General features: G+C 60.1%; 1 protein-coding gene across 10 annotated transcripts in view; it reads right to left on the bottom strand.

Annotated features, from left to right (window-relative positions):
• Positions 1 to 17,686, bottom strand: part of Sbno2 (strawberry notch homolog 2) — a 49,809-nt gene that overhangs the window by 7,084 nt on the left and 25,039 nt on the right. For 3 of the 10 annotated variants that reach the window (XM_076559094.1, XM_076559092.1, XM_076559093.1), the window contains exons 5-14: positions 7,197 to 7,358; positions 4,686 to 4,760; positions 4,343 to 4,508; positions 4,053 to 4,207; positions 3,836 to 3,969; positions 3,659 to 3,749; positions 3,415 to 3,558; positions 2,297 to 2,414; positions 1,882 to 1,987; positions 1,459 to 1,612 (exon numbers count right to left, since the gene is read on the bottom strand). In XM_076559094.1, the coding sequence (XP_076415209.1) occupies positions 1,459 to 1,612; positions 1,882 to 1,987; positions 2,297 to 2,414; positions 3,415 to 3,558; positions 3,659 to 3,749; positions 3,836 to 3,969; positions 4,053 to 4,207; positions 4,343 to 4,508; positions 4,686 to 4,760; positions 7,197 to 7,358 (1,305 nt within the window). Of the gene's footprint in view, positions 1 to 1,458; positions 1,613 to 1,881; positions 1,988 to 2,296; positions 2,415 to 3,414; positions 3,559 to 3,658; positions 3,750 to 3,835; positions 3,970 to 4,052; positions 4,208 to 4,342; positions 4,509 to 4,685; positions 4,761 to 7,196; positions 7,359 to 10,370; positions 10,525 to 17,686 lie in introns of those variants that run through there. The other 7 variants (XM_076559095.1, XM_076559096.1, XM_006978208.4 and 4 more) reach the window with 5 other exon arrangements.

Genomic DNA, 17,686 nt, shown 5'->3' with positions numbered 1-17,686 from the left:
AACAAACAAAAAGAATCTCATGTAGTCGCTAGTGGTGGTGCGCGCCTTTGATCCCTTTGATCCCAGCACTCGGGAGGCAGAGCCAGACGGATCTCTGTGAGTTCGAGGCCAGCCTGGGCTACTGAGTGAGTTCCAGGAAAGGCGCAAAGCTACAAAGAGAAACCCTGTCTCAAAAAACAAAACAAAACAAAACAAAACACAGACACAGGTGTGTGCTATGTCCGACTTGAAAGCCTCTCTCGCTGAGAAAGGGGCTTTGGGAGGCAGAGTTTCCTGTAGCTTAGGCTGGCTTTGAGCTGGATATGTAGCCAACAATGACCTGATTTCTGATCCTCCTGCCTCTACCTCCCCAGTGCTGGGATGACAGGACGCACCCTCACACTCAGTTTCAGACTTCCTACAGGGCAGGTGAACTCCAGGTGCCCTGGGCACCATGGACACCAGGCCCAGGCTCTGCAAGGTCCTGAGCATGTCCCTGGCCTCCACATCCTCCCTGCCAGAAGCTCCGAGTCAGCACTGCCACACTTGTCTGTGACATGGTCGCGACTCGGGGACAGTACTGTCCCAGGCACCTGCTGGGTAAAGAACAAGAATGTTCACTGGGGGCCTCAGGACAGGTGGTGTCCCCCCACAGATGTCCCACTCATTCTCCGAGGGCCACTGAGAGCACAGGGAGGAGGTCAGCGTGGGTCCCAGGCTGAGGGCCTGTTGCTGAGCCCGTGTGGGAACAGGAACCTGTCCATACTGAGCCTGCCACCACATGGGGGCTGGGAATGGCCACTGGCTCCATGTCACATCTAGGGTAATATGCTTGGAGTCCTAGGACATGGAGGCAGGTCCGCCTTCGTCACACAGGCGCTGAGGCAGGACTGCCAGGAGTTTAGTCCAGCTGAGCTACAGTGAGACAGGACAGTCTCCGAAAGAAAAGTAAAAGTGATAGGGGCTGGAGAGAAGGCTCAGTGGTTAGAGCACTGACTGCTCTTCCACAGGACCCGGGTTCAATCCCCAGCACCCACATGGCAGCTCACACCTGTCTGTAACTCCACTTCCAGGGGACTGGATGCCCTCACACAGACATGCAGGCAAAACGCCAAATACATATAAAAATAAATCATTTTAAAAAAGTAAGCGCCGGGCAGTGGTGGCACACGCCTTTAATCCCAGCACTTGGGAGACAGAGTCAGAAGGCAGAGGCAGGAGGATCTCTGTGAGTTGGCCAGCCTGGTCTACAAAGCGAGATCCAGGACAGCCTGGGCTGCACAGAGAAACCGTCTCTAACAACAAAAGAAAAGTAAAAGTGAAAATAAAACACAAAGAATCCCTCAGCAGGACCCATGCAGACCGGGCTCTGGAGAGCGCCTGCCCCTACCATCCACACCCACAGGTGTGGGAGAGCGGGACTGTGCAACAGACGGGCGCGGAGGAACGGGGTCCCCGCAGACAGTCCCTCCAGCTTACCAGCCGGGCTGCCCGATTGTAGACCTGCTCGAAGGCGGGGGACAGCGGGATCTCTTCGATGCGGAAGGTGACCCCTGAGAAGCTGAGCTGGCGTGCGATGTACATGCCACTGACCTTCATGTCCATGGCCACAATCTCCATGGCGCCCACGCCCCTGCAGACAGACAGGGCCTCTGAGCACTGTGCCCCACTAGGGACAGGATGGACAGGCAGGAAAGGCCAGGAGACAGAGCACAGCACGTATGCAGAGGCCCAGAGAGACGCGTATGGCCAGAGGAGAGCACAGCGGTGGACTTAAGAGAAGGGCTCATTTCTCGGGGAGAAGGACGGGAGGTGCTAGGGAGAGACAGGACGGATGTGCGTTTCCAGGGCCCTCGGGACACCTGCAGGGACAGCCACGCCCACAGCAGAGCGGGGGCTCACCTCTTCTCAATGGCGTGCAGGAACTCCTCGAAGGTCCGGAAGGGTGTGCCCTCACCCCAGATGCCCAGGCGGCTCATGTAGATCATGTTGCGGGGTTCGGAAGCACCTAGGGGTTGGAAGCAGGACGCTGGGCAGCTCACGGCACAGCTGGGAAGTGGCATGGGCCACATGCAGGCCAAGCGGGGTGCAGTGCTGTAGCCCCGGGGAGGTGGGGGGAACATGTCCAGGGGTACCCTCAAGGTCCGCCAGAGCCCATCAGCAAAGGGAAGGCTGGCTTGGAGAAAGGGAGCTCCATATTTGCCCCGGGTGCCCAGCAGAAACGGTAGAGGTCCAAGTCCTGCTCAGGGCTGGCAGGGCAGCCCATCCTGTAGGTGACTGCGCTCGCCCACCCGGCTCAGCTGCTGCCTCTACCCACCTGTGGCGCTGGCGTACACCACCCTGGCCTGCGGCAGTTTGTTCTGCAGGTCCAGCACGGCCTTGCCCATCTTGGTAGAACTGGCATTCTTGGCTTTATGGCACTCATCAAACACAATCTGGGATATGCTGGGTTAAGGAATGTTCCAGAAGGATGGAAGGTGTCCCCAGTCAATACCCCACAATGTACCAGAGGAAACTCCAGAGGCATGGGGGGGGTGTGTGCAGTGGTGGTATCTGTCACCTGAGGGGATGTGGAGGGGCTGGAGATCTGAGGAGCACAGAATAACTGGTTGGCGTTAAAAGGTGCTGGGGTGGACGATGCTGCTCTGTGGGAGCTTATTTAGCAGGCTGGAAGCTCCAAGTTCCATCCTCAGCACCACACAAGCCAGGCCAAGTGGCCCCTGCCTGCCATGGCAGCCCCTGCTGAGGGACACCCTGTCTAAAAAAAAACACCATGCACCAAGGGGGTGGGGACACGGCTCAGCAGAGCTGCCAGTTAGGACTACACGGAAACCGTAACACCAAAAAGAGAAGGACAGAAAAAACACACCGGGCAGAGGCTCCTGCCACAGCAGCGCAGACCCTGTGGGCCTCGGCCACCACCCCGGCACATCACTGTAGGGCCAGCAGCCCTCACCGTGGGCGTACACTGTGGCCTGGGTGCTGTGGGCTGCCCACTGAGGAGCCCCAGCATGGACAAGCTCTGCCCCCCCCCCCCCCCCGTCAGCCGGTGGCCCCCAACACTGTGGGATCTGGTCGCCTACAGGCTCGCCAGGACCAGATCAGGAGGCGCAGAGTAAGAACGGCCTGCAGGCTCTGCCCCGGGCTCAGCCCCCTGAATCAGAACAGCTCTGAAGGGTCGTGCCAGTCTGGGGGTGAAGACACAGGCCTAGTTTGGTGGGGAGCTCCCAGCCGCTGCTCAGAGCACCCCAAGGCCTCAGTCTTGCCTCGGGTCCCTTCGTGGCCCCCTCCCAGGCTGAGACCCTCTCATTCACCCCCCCTCGGTTCAGGCCCCAGTCCTCGGCCGCACCCTTCTCCACGCCCGTCTGTCCATCCATCCATCCATCCATCCATCCATCCATCCATCCATCCATCCACGCCCCGGCCACGGGATACCACGCCATCAAAGGCCTCGCCGCACCACTGCAGGATCTGGCGGAGGCGTGTGCGATGCTGCCCACCGGCCTGGCTTTCCCCGATCAGGGCGGAGTAGGTGGCAAAGAGGACGCCCTCTGAGGTAGTATTGTCGCCGTACTTGATCTGTGGACACAGATCAGACGGGGGTGCATGCAGGGACTCCACTACTCTGGTTTCTTCTTAGTAAGGGGTGGACTCATCTGGCCATGCACGGCCCACCCACCTTGCTCAAAGCGTGCACCGCGATGCCCGGGGCCTCGATGTCTCTCAGGTCCCGTTCTGCATCGTACTTGAGGTCATTGGAGGCACTGAACCTGAGGAGAGGCCTGGTCAGGTGCGCCGCTGCCTGTCCCGCTCTACCCCCCCCCCACCTGCTCCATCAGGCCAGGCAGGCGCTCACCACAAAGCCTTCTTCCGGCCCCGCAGGTAGTTCTCCACTATGATGCCAGCCACTGTGCGGCCCTTGCCCACGCCAGCTCCATCCCCAATCAGGAAACCAGCACGCTGCCCACTGGGCAGCAGGACCTCATGTTGCTGTGGGTGAGCGGAGGCGGGTCAGGCCTGGGATGCCTGGTGCCCTCCTGAAGAGCCTGGTAGGGGTGGGCGGGGCTGGCTACCTGGCAGGCGTAGGTGATGGCTTCCAGCTGCAGGGCGGACAGGGTCCCGTTGTCCGAGGTGGGTAGTGCCAGGGTGTAGGTGATGTCTGGGGGAGGAACACTGGACAGGGTACTGGTCTCCACCACACGGTCTGGATGCTGTTTCCCAATCTTAGCTGGTGAGGGGACAGAGGGGTTGGCGCACAGTAAGCAGCAGGGTAGAAGGGGCAGGATGCCAGCTGTCCACCCCACACCTGTCACTGCGGACGAGGGAAGGGCGTCTCCATGCTGTCCCTGGCGCAGACACTTACACTTGGATGGTACGTAGTCCGCATAGGTCTCAGCATGGCCCAGTTCCTCTGCCGCCTCCTCCTCCTCTGCCTCCTCCTCCTCAGGCTGGCTGTGTGACTGGAGGTGGGACAGTTCGGGGGTCTGTCCTATCTTGCAGTGACCCAGCTTCCTCCTGGGGAAGCCTTGCTGCACACAGTGCACCCGGCACAGTGGTGTGGGGTGGAGGTGGCTCCACCTTTGCCCCTAAGTGGGGCCTCAGTTTTTTCAACTGTAAAATGGGCAGGCCGCCCGGGGCCCAGCACACTAGAGATGCCTTCAGAGCCTCTCTCTAGATCCCCAGGAATACCTGGCCACCCAGTTTACCTGGTAGCTGATGAGAAGCGGGGTGCTGGAAACTGGGTCTTCCAGAGCAGAGAGCGGCGCACTCGGCAGGAACAGCTGTAAGGACAGCAGGGGAGGGTGGGTCATGGCCTCCTGTGCCAGTGCCTGTGTCCTTAGGTAGGGGCTGCTCATTCTCAGGGGCCAAAGCCCCCCACTCAACCTGGGACCTGGCGCCCCTGGTAGGATGGGCTGAGGACAGACTGTGTCCCTGTGGCGCATGGGGGACCAAGGAAAAGTCAGCAAAAGCCAGCCCAATAGTCCCAGCATGCAGACTTGGGCGCAGCAGGCCGGGCGAATGTCCCCAGGAGTCACTCCGCACCCAGCAGCTGAGGGGCGGCCCTGCAAGGCCTCCTCAGGGTGACGGTTCCCCTGTGGGTGCTCAGGTGAGAATGTCTCCAACACTGAGACCACACTCCAAATGCCACAAACCAGAGCCCTTTAAAGGAGAGATGGACGGTGAAGGGGGGGCAGGGCAGGCAGCATTGGCCACCAGTGCTGACCCTAGGCTGGACAGACGGTGTGGCCTGGCCAGTGAGGGAGTCTGTAGCCATTAAGGGGACATGGCTCTCCTTTGCAAACTAATTCTCAATAACCCCCAACCTAAACACACGGATAGATTTTAGACTTGTTTATGTTACGTGTATGGGTGCTTTCCTTACATGCACATAAGCGCATTGTGAGCATGCAGTGCCTAAGGAGGCCAGAAGGTGCTGGTCCCCGAAACTGGAGTTAGAGACGGTTGTGGCCCACGGTGGAGATTCCGGGAGCAGAGTCTGCAACCAACGGCGGCCCAGCCTCCTTTGTGTTTGTCTGGACTTTTAAATAAGGGTCATGTAGCCCAGGCTGGCCTCAACCTTCCTATGTAGCCAAGGACCCTGAAACCCCAATCCTCCGGCCTCTACCTCTGAGTGCTGGGACTATAGGAATGGCCCACACCTGGTTCACCGGTGCATGCCGGGGGACGCTCTACCCACTGAGCGCCGTCCCTGGGACTGGCAGAGTGAGGAGGGCCGCTCAGGGGCTGGTCCTGCCTGCCCTTGCTCCTGACGGCGACAGGCAGGCCTTCAGCCCTGACCTGTGGGGCTCACTGGAGGGTCAGCATCCGTGAGGGAGGACAGGAGTCCCTGGGGCACTGCAGGGACAGTCACTGTCACATGTCCCTTGCTCTGCTGGGAACAGAGCCAGGGTGTTGAAAGCCAGCGGAAGCCTGGGAAGGTTACAAGTCCACACTCAATCCTGCCTTCTCCTTCTTCTTTTTTTTTTTTTCTTTCTTAAATTAACAAAAACCCAAACAGACTGGTGGAGGTTCCTGGAAGGCTGAGTCATGTTCCGGCCTGCTGGCCTCCAGGCCTGCCGGCTGGGGCAGTGCAGGGTGTTGGGTTTCAGATAGGAGGCCTGGTCCACAGCAGCCTGGGGCCCTGGCGGGTGAGCAGCACCCTGTGGCCTTGATCTCCGAGGGAACAGGCCGCAGCGGCTCCTCACAGCAGGGGAGGGACACACAGGAGGCCTGTCCTGCTGGCCCTTACCTCAGAGCTGCAGGCCATCAAGGTCGCCCACCTGGAGACTTCTGGGGCATTCCTAACTTACACTCTCAAAGTCTAGAAGCTTCCATCTGGAAGACCCCAGGAAGGCCTGGACTGCGATACCCTGGCATCCCTAGGATCAGGGACCAGGTCAGGCTGGGTGAGGCTCTGTCCATGCCAAGGGCTCCCCAAGGAGGGATGGCTACACATGTCGTTAGTCCTGGGGGGCAAAACTCCCTGCCGGCCAAGAGCTCTCTGGGCAGTGTCCTACACGCCTCGAAGCCTGGGCATCCTACAGTCACCTGCCTGCTGATTTCTGGGGCGCTGTCCACATGGAAACCCATCCACAATGCGTGGACCGAGAGAGGAGGTCAGTCTCAGAAGCCAGGGTCCCCTGAGAGACACCGTCCGCCTCACTGTGGGGTGCTCTGTCAGGGGCCTCAGCTAAGTGGACATGAGGCCAGGTGCTCCCTGTGAGGCATCCTGGGCCCTACAGGGGCTGAGCAGGGTCACTGACCACCACCCACCCAGGCCAGGAGCCCCCCCCAACACACACACACTGGGACGGCCATGCATGTCTCCGGGGTCCACTGAGGGCAGAGTTCTTAGGGTGAAAATTGGTCACCCAATTGCCTCTGGAGTCAGACACATTGGCACACACCCATCACCCCAGCACTCAGGAGGCTGAGGGGGTGGATCAGGGGTTCAAGGTCAGCCTTGGCTACAGAGCAAAGTTGACACCAGCCTGGGCTCTGTGACCTGCTGGGGCGCTCAGCACCCGGGGCCCACTGGGGTCATCTGGAGACACGGGGTGCGTGCCGGGCCTCCAGGGCGGTGGAGACTTTCTCCAGCCTCCAGGGCAGCACAGACCCTCAGAGCCCAGGTCCCCGAGGAGGGGCTCGGGCCACAGCCCTCCCTTGCTCCACCCGTCACCGGAGAGGCTCTGGAGGGGTGGGACGGCCATGCCGACCTTGTCATGGGGGGCTGAGGTGGTGCTGACGTCCCAGATGGTGGACACCTCATTGAGGCTGTCGACATGGCCGAAGTCAGGTGTGTCAGGGATGTCTGACAGGGAATCCACAGAGGACGAGAAGATGGAGGCATTGGAGAGGTCCTCGAGGCATGAGGGGTCCTAGAAGAAAGCAGGGGTGAGGCCGTGGCTGGCAGTGTACGGGCGTCCAGGCAAGTGACCGTGTCGCCACACAGTGGAGTATCACACAGCCGTGAACAGGAGTGAAGCCCACACATCACAACATGGAGTGGCCTTGAGGACAGTGCTCAGTGAGGACAGACACGAGAGTCCACAATGTGCAGTCTCTGACAGAAAACGTGCAGAAGAGGGGAACCAGAGATGACAAATGGATTCAGGGGTTCCAGGCCTGGAGATGAGTGGGGTGATGGGAACGGGAATGGGATTTCTTCTGATGGGATGGAATGTTCCAGAAGCCATTGAATACACAGATACAAATATATTAAAACCACAGAAATGTGCACTTTAAACGAGTGGACGATATAGAACACGGATCAAACACAATAAGCCTACGTTTGCTCTGTAGCCCAGGCTAGCCTCAAATCCATGGCAATCCTTGCCCTGAAGCCTCCCAAGATGACCGGTATGAGCCGCCACACCACCGCCCCCACCCGGGGGCCTGAAAGTGTCTGCAGGTTGGGGTCACCATGCCCTGCCCTCCAGTGTCAGACAAGGGATTGGGGCCAGGGTGATGGATGTCCCTGGAAGCCTGGCCTGGGGCACAACCTCCCTGCCCCCCATGCCCTCTGCCGACATCTGCCCTGAGGGACTGGGGAGCATCTCTGTGGCATGGCTGGAGGCCAGGAGGTCACTTGGGGCCACACCAGAGCCGGGGTGATCTGTTGTGGGGAGCCCCACACACACCCTGACCCCCGCCCTGACAGCGAGCACGCCCTCCCAGAACGCACAGCAGGCTCCCCAGGCCGCGGTCTGCGGAGGAGGCAGACCTGCTTGGAGAATGGGGCTGTGCTGGCGGAGAGGCTGCCCCTGGACCTGGCCAGCCCAGCTTAGAAGGCTCCCGCTCTGCCCCTGGAGACAGGAAGGCGAAGTGACCGGACGACAGGGGTCCCAGCGTCAAGGTCAGGAGGGTCAGAAGACCCCGAGAATGGCCCAGCCTGCCCAGCCCGCCCTAGGGCCACTCTCCAGGGCACGCACATCTCCTTGGACTCAGGAGTCTTGGTCCTGAGTACCCACCCTCTCCACTGTATGAGGGCAGCTGCCATTGTTAGCCCCTGGCTGAGGGAGGCCAGGGCCATCTGGTGTTACCCGGGGAAGGGGAGGCAACTGTCGAGGTACCTGGCAGCTTCCTGGAGAGCCCTGAGTGAACCTGGGTTGCTATGGGGCTGGGCTTCGCAAGACCCACACCTCACAGGGCCCTGTGACCCCACTGCAGCGGTGGTAGCCTGTGTTGGGAGCAGGAGAGGGCCCCATCATGTGTTGGGAGCAGGCTCAGTCAGTCAGCAGCCACAGACATGTCCCCAGCACAGCACCCAGCTAAACCCTGGTAGGGCAGCCTGGGACAGCTCTGAAACCCTTGGTCTCCAGTAAGGTGAGAAAGTCCCCTGGGAGAACCCAGCCCTGGACAAGGGAGGAGGCAGAGGTGGGCACTGGAGCTGATGTCTCAGGGCTCCCCAGGACTCAGCGGGGTGACCAGCACCCTCCTGCACATGATCCTAGCAAGTCAGTGGATCCCAAGGGCCCACACCCGAGAAACCAAGGTTCAGCAAAGCCATTGGCAAGAAGCAACTCAGGCCCATTCTGCCCTTCCCTGGACGCCTCTGGAAGTGCGGCTAGGGGAGGCAAACCCAGTAACTCCCACAGTGGCCTCAACCAACTGTCGGTTAAGGCTGGCCCGGGGAGGCGGCCTGATGGGGTAGGACAGCTGATGTCCTGAGGCATCGCAGGACGGAGAAAGAAAGACAGGGCAAACTGAGGCACTAGACACAGCAGACCATTATGGTTTAGAGTACACTGTGCCAGCAAAGGTCCCCAGTGTGACGTGCACCGCACAGGGAGGGGAAGTGAGGGATCTGCGGAGCCGGGCCACCCTGGACCCCTAATTTCCTGAGACACTGCCCGGGCTGACCTCAGACTTACTATGTAGCCCCGGCTGGCCTTGGACCCCCAATCCTACCTCCACTACATGCTGGGGTGACAGGAAGCACCTTCAATGCCAGTCTAAAGCGTACCCACAGGCCAGTAAGGACAGACATCCCGACTCCACCCCCCACCCCGACAGCCCAGCCACCCATGGGCACGGGGACAGCACTTCATCTGGACACAGGGCTTCCAGGGTGCCCAGGTCCTGCTCACATGTGAGTGTCAATACCCCAGGACACATCAGAACCCAGATCTCAGTAGTCTCTAGCTAATCTTCACAGACCCACACTGGTGAGCATCCCCCCCCACCACCACCCCACCCCACCCCCGCCACTGAAATGTCAGGGCTGGATGCCTGCTCCCTTGGGCCTCCCCTGCAGGGTGCTCTGAGGGTGGGATTCCCAGTGAGGCCCTCTAAAGTCTATACCATGTATCTCCTCCCTGCTGGGTCTCTAGAGGCAAGAGCACAGACCTACTGGGTGGCACAGGATGAGGAGGTTGAGAGGTCCCACTGTGGTTACTGGCTGCAGCATTTGAGGTCCACTTGCTAGGGGAGGGGAACCGGCAGGAGCTGCCCTAGATCTTCCTCGGCCACTCTGAGGTCACACAGCAGGCATCCCCTCAGTCCAGAAGGACCACAGAAACCCCTGCTGGACCAGGAGGTCAGAGGAGAGACGGCTCCCGGCTCCACCTATCCCACCAGACCTGCCTGAGACCGAGTTCTGCCGTAGCCCAGGAGGAGCTGCTGGCAATGGCCCCACGCAAGCTGAGTGTGGAGGGAGCTGGGTCAGCTCTGGCCGCCTACCCCGTGTCTCCTTCCCCAGTCACCCCATGCCGGCTACTACCCCAGCACCAAACCAATGGCTTACAAAGTCTGGCATGCTCACTGAAACTTGCCAAGAAAAGTACAGAGTGGGCAGGGCTGGGGGTCCCGCGCCACAGCTCGGCCACCTGTGGGAGCTCAGGGGCGCCACAGGTGGCTCTGGGTGGCCCTGCTGGTCCCTGGCAGGTTACCTTGTTGAGCGCGGCAAACTGCAGCCAGAAGCGCAGCTGCGACATGGTCGGGGCGTGGGGCGCTGGGCGGCCGCTGGGTCCCCCTGGAAGAGCTGCTGGGGAGCCGCAGCCTCATGACCGCGGGCGGAGGCAGCGGGCTCAGCAGCTCCGTGGGGCACGGAGGCAGCAGCGTCCCGCCGGCCCCATTTGCATGAGGGTTAGTCACCGGCTCCGACTTCCCCTAAGGCTGGGCTGAGTTTCAGGAAATGATGCCTGCCTGGTAAGTCAGGGCAGTTACTGGCAGAGTGCGGAGAATTACTGTAGGGGGCGGATCGGCCCAGAAGGGCTGTCAACAACGGCGCACCCTGCTGGGCCCAGCTCCGGGTCTGGCCCCACTCCTGGGGCATCCCATGAGGGTGGGGGACGAAGCCTCGGCTCCCCCAGGGCTGGAGGGACACTGTAGGAAGCTGAGCTAGGGAACTGAGGTCTGGGCGCCTTTCTATTCCTCCCTTAAGCTGAGCTCCTCAGCCCTTCATCCAACCATACTCTCAAGCTTCCTCACCCCAGGGCCACAAGGGGTCCTTCCTGATGTCCCTGAAGGAGCTGGGGTGTCAGGAGACCCCAGGGCCAAACCACGAGGGAGAAGACCCTTCCCCTGTAGGCAGGCAGGGATGCAGCACAGAGGTGTGATCCCCACGGGGCTATAGTCATGCACAGCTGTCAGCGTCGTCCCCCCCCCCCGCACCCCCCCCAGGCTGCTCCTCTTAGAGGGAGAGGTATCCCTGAAGAGGGCCAACAACAACGTCAGAGCTCCTGGGAAGGAGGCTCAGGATCCCAGGCCGTCAGTATCCCATCCACGGACAAAGAGCCCTGGCCACCTTGTCAGAACCAGGGGGCCACAGGTTCTCTAGATTCTCACACCCTTGGCCACCCAGGACAAAGGCCCCAGAAGCAGCAGATGGAGCAAACCCCTGTGCCTGGCCCTCAGTGACCCTGGCAGCATCAGCCCTACCCAGGAGCCCCCGTCCCGGCGCAGGCACTGAGCAAAGTGTCAATTCCAGTCATCAAAGTGAAGCCAGGCATGGTGGAGCATGCTTGCCATCACCCTTGAGAGGCTGAGGCAGGAGGATTGCGAGAAGAGCCTGGGCTACACTGCAAGAGCCTATCTCAGCAAACGTAAAACAGAAATGAGAGTGGGTCAACACCTCCAAAGACAGCTAGACTCAAAAGTCAACAACGCCAAGTGCGGGCCAGGATGTGGGGAGCTGACGCCCAGAGACCCTGGGGAAGCAGACGCATTTGCAGACACTCGTGGGGAAACTAGGAGCACCCACAGCAGTGAACCAGTCATCGCCCAGCAATGCACACAGCACGCTTTGTCCAAGGCAGGAGTGTCACACAGCCATGCACAGGAGACCGACTCCAGCAGGACACAGCAGGAGGAACCTTGAGGACACAGAGCTCATGGGGAACCAGACACCAGAGCCCACGGGGCTCCCGGGCCGGGTGTGAGACGGAGTCGCCTCTCACAGGGACACACTTGCCTTGGAGGAGACAGGATGGTCTAGAACTGGATAGAGGTGAGGCCTGCCTGCGTCTATAAATAGACTCTATGCAGCCAAGGCTACCCCTGAACTCCTGATCCTCCCGTGGGAGGTCAGTGTACTCTGAAAGGACCATCTTTACAGCTGCGTGAATTCTGATGGAAAAAGAACTGTCAGCCAGGTGTGGTGGCGCAGGCCTTTAATCCCAGCACTCGGGAGGCAGAGGCAGGCGGATCTTGAGTTCGAGGCCAGCCTGGTCTACAGAGCGAGTTCCAGGACAGCCAGGGCTACAGAGAGACCCTGTGTGTATGTGGTAGTGGTGGTGATGGTGGTGTGTGTGTTGGGGGCGGGGTTTCAGGAGGACAGGGACAGGCGAACCGATGTGAAAAAGCTCAAGTCCCAAACAACCCACGTGTGAGGCCTGAGGGCGCTCAAACCATACTCTCAAGCTTCCTCACCCCAGGGCCACAAGGGGTCCTTCCTGATGTCCCTGAAGGAGCTGGGGTGTCAGGAGACCCCAGGGCCAAACCACGAGGGAGAAGACCCTTCCCCTGTAGGCAGGCAGGGATGCAGCACAGAGGTGTGATCCCCACGGGGCTATAATCACGCACAGCTGTCAGCGTCCCCCCCCCCCCCCGTCCCCCCCCCCCCCAGGCCGCTCCTCTTAGAGGGAGAGGTCAGATTTGGACGGACATGAGAGAGCACTCAGGGTGTGTCAGGGAGGGGTCTCTGCCCTCACAGCCCCTGGAGGCCAGGCCATGTGGGCTGCCAGGCAAGGGTGCTCAGGAGGCCAGGAGGACTCAGGGCCAGGGCAGAGTGGCTGAGACCAGTGAGGCTGGGAGGAGGGAGAGCTGGGGTAGGGTGAAGAGGCCCTGACAGGCAGGGCCAGGCCAGGACACAGAGCCCAGGGGTGGGCGGCAGGGCTGGCCAGAGGGCATGGACGGGGTCCCAGGCTGGTTCTTGGATCTGGTAGAAGCAGTGGGCGTGAGGGTCCCTCACAAGGGCAGCCTGCACCTTATCTGACCCCACCATGTCTTCTGCCTTGGCTCCACCCCCCTGCCGACCTGGTGTAGGGCTGTGCGGCCAGGCCGGGAATAGCAGAGGGTTCCCTGTGCCACATCAAAGGGAGGGCTGCTAGCCGCACAGGGGGGCCAGGGCAGAGCTGTTTGTCCATCTGACATGGTGGCTCACGTGTGTGATCCCGGCACTCGAGGCTGAGGCAGGAGCACTACCATGGAGTCAAGGCCAGCCTGGGCTACACAATGAAACTTTGGTCTTATATAAAGTGAAATAAGCCGGTGGCATACGTCTTTAGTGTCAGCACTCGGGAGGCAGAGTTCAAGTCCAGCCTGGTCTACATAAGGAATTCCAGGACAGTCAGTGCTATGTAGAGAGACCCCCCTCTCAACAACAACAACAAAAACCCAAGCAACCAAACAAAAAGAATACAGGAATTGGTGCTGGGCTTGTGAGGTAGAGTGGGCGCTGGCATGCATAGAGCCCTGGGTTTCATCCCAGACACCATATACATCAGGTATGGGAGGTAGAGGCAGGAGGATTAGAAGTTCAAGGTCATCCTCAGCTACACAATGAGTTCAGGGCTAGCCTGTACTACATGGGACCCTGTTTTAAAAACAAAAACAAAAAAAAAAAACACCAGAAACTATTTAAAATTTAGAAAGTAGGAGCTGGAGAGAAGGCTCAGAGGTTCGATTCCCAGCACCCACACTGCAGTTCATAACCGTCTGTAACTCCAGTTCCAGGGGATCCGACACCCTCACACAGACAAATGTGTGCATAAAACTGAAATAAATAAAAACAGAAAACAGCACCGGGGGTGGCGCACGCCTTTGATCCCAGCACTTCAAAGGCAGAGGCAGGCGAATCTTGGTGAGTTTGAGGCCAGCCTGGGCTACCGAGTGAGTTCCAGAACAGGCACCAAAACTACACAGAGAAACCCTATCTCGAAAAACCAAGAAAAAAAAAACAACCCAAAAACCAAAAACACCAAACAAATAAAACACTCCTGTTAGAACAGCCCGTGTCTGGGCCTGACTCCTAGCAACCCAGTCCAGCAGAAATATTGGGCTACTAGGAAGTCCCACAGGGTCAGGGTTGAGTTTTTACTCAACCACAGACGTCTCTATGGGATGGAGGGACAGACACAAGGAGCTGAGACACCTGGTGACCGGGTGGTGGGAGTGGCCAGGGAGGGCTGTGCAGACCAGCCTCTGGCAGGCTCGCAGCTGGAGAGCCAGGTTCCCAATGGTTTGGGCCCCAGTGCCCGCCCTGCCCACTCCCCGCCTCTCCACAAGCCCCGCCCCGTGGCTCACAAGTCCTGTGCACAGCCTGGGCCACAGTGCTGTGGATCTCCACGCGCAGGCCCCAGCCCACCTCTCTAGCGTGGCAGCAGTCGGCGTGGCTTCCCGTAAGCGAGCGCCCTCTCTGGCTCTCCTTTCTGAGATGCCGGTAAACCGCTGGGCAGGCAGCGGCCAGACCTCTGATCCCTACGAGCAGTCGATGCAGCCCGGGCAGGGCGGGAGGCGGGAGGCGGCGGCGGCACCGCTCCTTCCTGAGCGTGAGCTCATTCAGCTTCCCAGCAACCAGCCGGCGGCGCGAGCACGTTACCAGACACACGGTCTTGGAGGGAAGTGGGGGGCCTGGGGTGCACACAGGGCTCTGGTCCTCCCTGCACAGAGCCACGGCTAAGAAGGTGGCCTCAGGGGAGCTGCAGGGCCAGTCGGGCACTGCGGATGTTGAGGACCCAGGGCATTCCAGGAAGGGCAGAGGGCAGGTGGCTAGACGGCAGATCCCTCCCCTTGCCTCCAGCACCCCTCACTCCCCAGGCAACAGTCAACCCTGTCTGTACCCCGAAACAGAAGCTCCCACTGACCGCACACCGTGGTCACCTGCGCTTGCACGCCTGGGTATGGACCCAAGAACCACAGGGACAGATCCCCGTGGGAACCTTGTCATCCATGGCGGTCACACAATGACCAAGTGCTGCAGGTGAGCGGACAACACACCGAGTGCTGCTCAGCCATGAAAGGCAGTGGCCCAGCGTGGAGGGACTTGAACATGGCGACAGACCCAGACGTGAAAGGCCACACAGTGTGGGACTCCACGACAGCAAATGTCCAGAGCAGGAGAACCAAAGGCAGGAAAAGGATTCTTAGGTGCTGGGGACCGAGGAGGAGAGGTGGTAACTCATGGGATGAGTGACATGGTAGCTTTGGAATCACATGATGTCTCAACTTAAAAACAAACTCAAGAATGGAGACAAAACCAGACGTCGAGCACCCACGCACCTGCACGGCCCAGGGTGGGCTATCCCCACAGGGGTCTGTGGAACTGTTCCGGTCCTCCAGCAGGGATATCAGAGCCCCTGGGGCAGGGGCTCCATGCCACCTGGAGATGGAAGGCGGAGCAGGGGCGCAGGGGGCCCTTCCCTTGCAGAAGCGGGTGGCTGAGGGCCGGGGCGGGCCGGAAAGGAAGGCAGGGCTGCAGGAGGAACTGTCGGGGACTCAGGACACTCCGCGGGGCCCGGGTGACCACTGAAAAGACGGGTCAGTCCACTGCTACTGTGTCGAAGGTGTCCTGGGAGCCGGCCCCGTGCTGGGGGAGGGGACCCACAGCTCACAGCAGAGGGACAGGAGCCTGAGCAGAAGACAGCAGCCAGCAGAGGCGACTTCCAAGCTGCCGTGAGCACAGCAGGCTCCTCTCCACGAGGAAGGGACAGACAGAATGACGGACACTACTTTGGGTTTCTTCTATTTCTTTCCTTGGTGCTTTGAGGCGGAATCTCGAGGTGTAGCCCAGGAACACCCCAGACTATCCTCCTGCCTAGCTCCCTGAGCTAGGACGGCAGGAAGACGTTCTCCTCGGAGGGGGAGTCACAGGGCTCATCTCCTTTCGCTTTGTGCTTCTCCTACCAGGAAACTGGGGGGCTCGCGTTAGTTCCCAGCTGCCTGAGGGTTTCTTCTCTGCTGGCTCCGGGCAGGGCTGGGTTTTCTGTCGACTCCTGGCTCCCACTGCAGTGGTGAACCCGTCCACACGGAGCACAGAGGCCTGAGCCTGCAGGGCAGGAACTCTATACCAGGTGGGTGGGGCTGGCACCGCACCCTGCCAGCCCAGCATCTCCAGTAGGCTGGCGGTGCCTCCTCCCTGTCCAGGGCTGGCAGCATGGCATCCCCGGGCTCTCGACCCTCTGAAGGAGAGGCCCCCAGCTCAGGGCCCTCACTGAAGCACTTTTCATGTCCCTCTGTCCTGCCATGACGCTCAGCTCAAGTCTGTCCTTCGTGTCCCATGGAACTCCGGGCCATGCACGGCCTGCAGAGGTGGCGGAGGTGGAGGCAGGTGACGAGCTCAGCCCCACAACCGGTTGTTTAACAGAGTCCCCTGGGTCCAAGCTTCCGTGGACAGGGCACAGGCATCTTGGGGAGAGTGTGTGCAAGACACACATACAGCAGGTGCTCAATAAATGCTCATCCTCTGGATGGACATGGCCGTCTGCCATGAGAGGTGACAGCTAGCCACCATGTCGCCAGGTATGTGGGACAAACAGGGTTCAGACAAGGAGCAGCCCACAAGAGCAGAGCTGGCAGGGGACTGGCCCAAGGGAGCTCTGGGCACAGGGAGGAGGCAGGTGTGGGCTCTGGCATCAGAAGAGATGGAGACAGAGACACGAAGACAGAGGGCAGAGACGAGACAGGGAGACAATACAGAGCAGAGTGTGATGGCTGATCTTGTTGCCAGCTCAACCACACCTGGAACAACCAACCCGAGCAGCTGGGTACACCTGGGGGGGGGAGCCTCTCCTGACTGGACCCTAACCCGGGCCACACCTTCTGGCAGCAGCCCACACAAGGAGGAAGCGTTTGCTCCCCGCCTGCTTGCCGCTCTGGCTGGCCGGCTCATCTGCCCTGCGGCTGAGGCTTCCTTCACTGGTGTGGGAGCCCACCCCCCAGATTCCGGTGCAGACTGAGAGCAGCAGTTCCCCAGGAATCCTCCAGGCCTCCAGCGCTGGACTGGGGCTGCTGAGACCCGCTTGGACTGAGAACTGCTGAAGACAATCACTGTTGGATTAGGACTACCCAGACCACAGCCTACAAGCCACACTACTAAATGGCCACATGTCTGCATCTACATCTATGTGTGTGTGTATGACATATATCATATGTTCATCCATCGCTTCTGTCCTTCAGAACCCTGACTAACACACAGAGAGACAGACACACAGACGAAGACAGAAGGCAGACGAAGCAAGGAGATGCAGTTGACAGACGTGGCTTCCTGGCTGTGTCCTGAGGAGCCTGATGACACCGCACTCCACTTCTGGAGAGACGGGGTGGCACACGTGTGCCGCTGCCCTGGCGCTGCCTGGGACAGCTGGCTGCTGTGAGTCCCCGGGGGGCAGTGAGAGGGGCTGGCGGGGCAGATGCCCTAGTGACCCATGGGGAATGGTTCCGACCCTTTCCTGTGATCTGTGGGTAGTTTTTCTGCCAGCACATGCTACAGAGGGCATGGATGCCTGAGCAGGACCTGCAGGCTGGGAGGCGGGCATGAGACCCCATGGTGGCAGATGATGGCCCCGTGGGACACAGCCCTGGTAACCTCAGCCTTCCTCATACAGCTCCCCGGCTATGGAAAAGTCAGCTCCAGACACAACCCCAAGGCGAAGTCTCAAAGGCCAGTGACAGCAGACCTCCATCCCAGGATGCCAAGACCAGTCTGGGTGGCTTGATCCTCCTGCCCAGAGTGGCCTTGAATCCCTGTCCCATCAGCCCTGCTGAA

The sequence above is a fragment of the Peromyscus maniculatus genome, chromosome 22 (genome assembly GCF_049852395.1).
Source record: "Peromyscus maniculatus bairdii isolate BWxNUB_F1_BW_parent chromosome 22, HU_Pman_BW_mat_3.1, whole genome shotgun sequence".
In the NCBI taxonomy this organism is placed as follows: domain Eukaryota; kingdom Metazoa; phylum Chordata; class Mammalia; order Rodentia; family Cricetidae; genus Peromyscus; species Peromyscus maniculatus.
The sequence above is the reverse complement of the archived record's forward strand: the minus strand, read 5'-3'. Positions and strand labels throughout refer to the sequence as shown.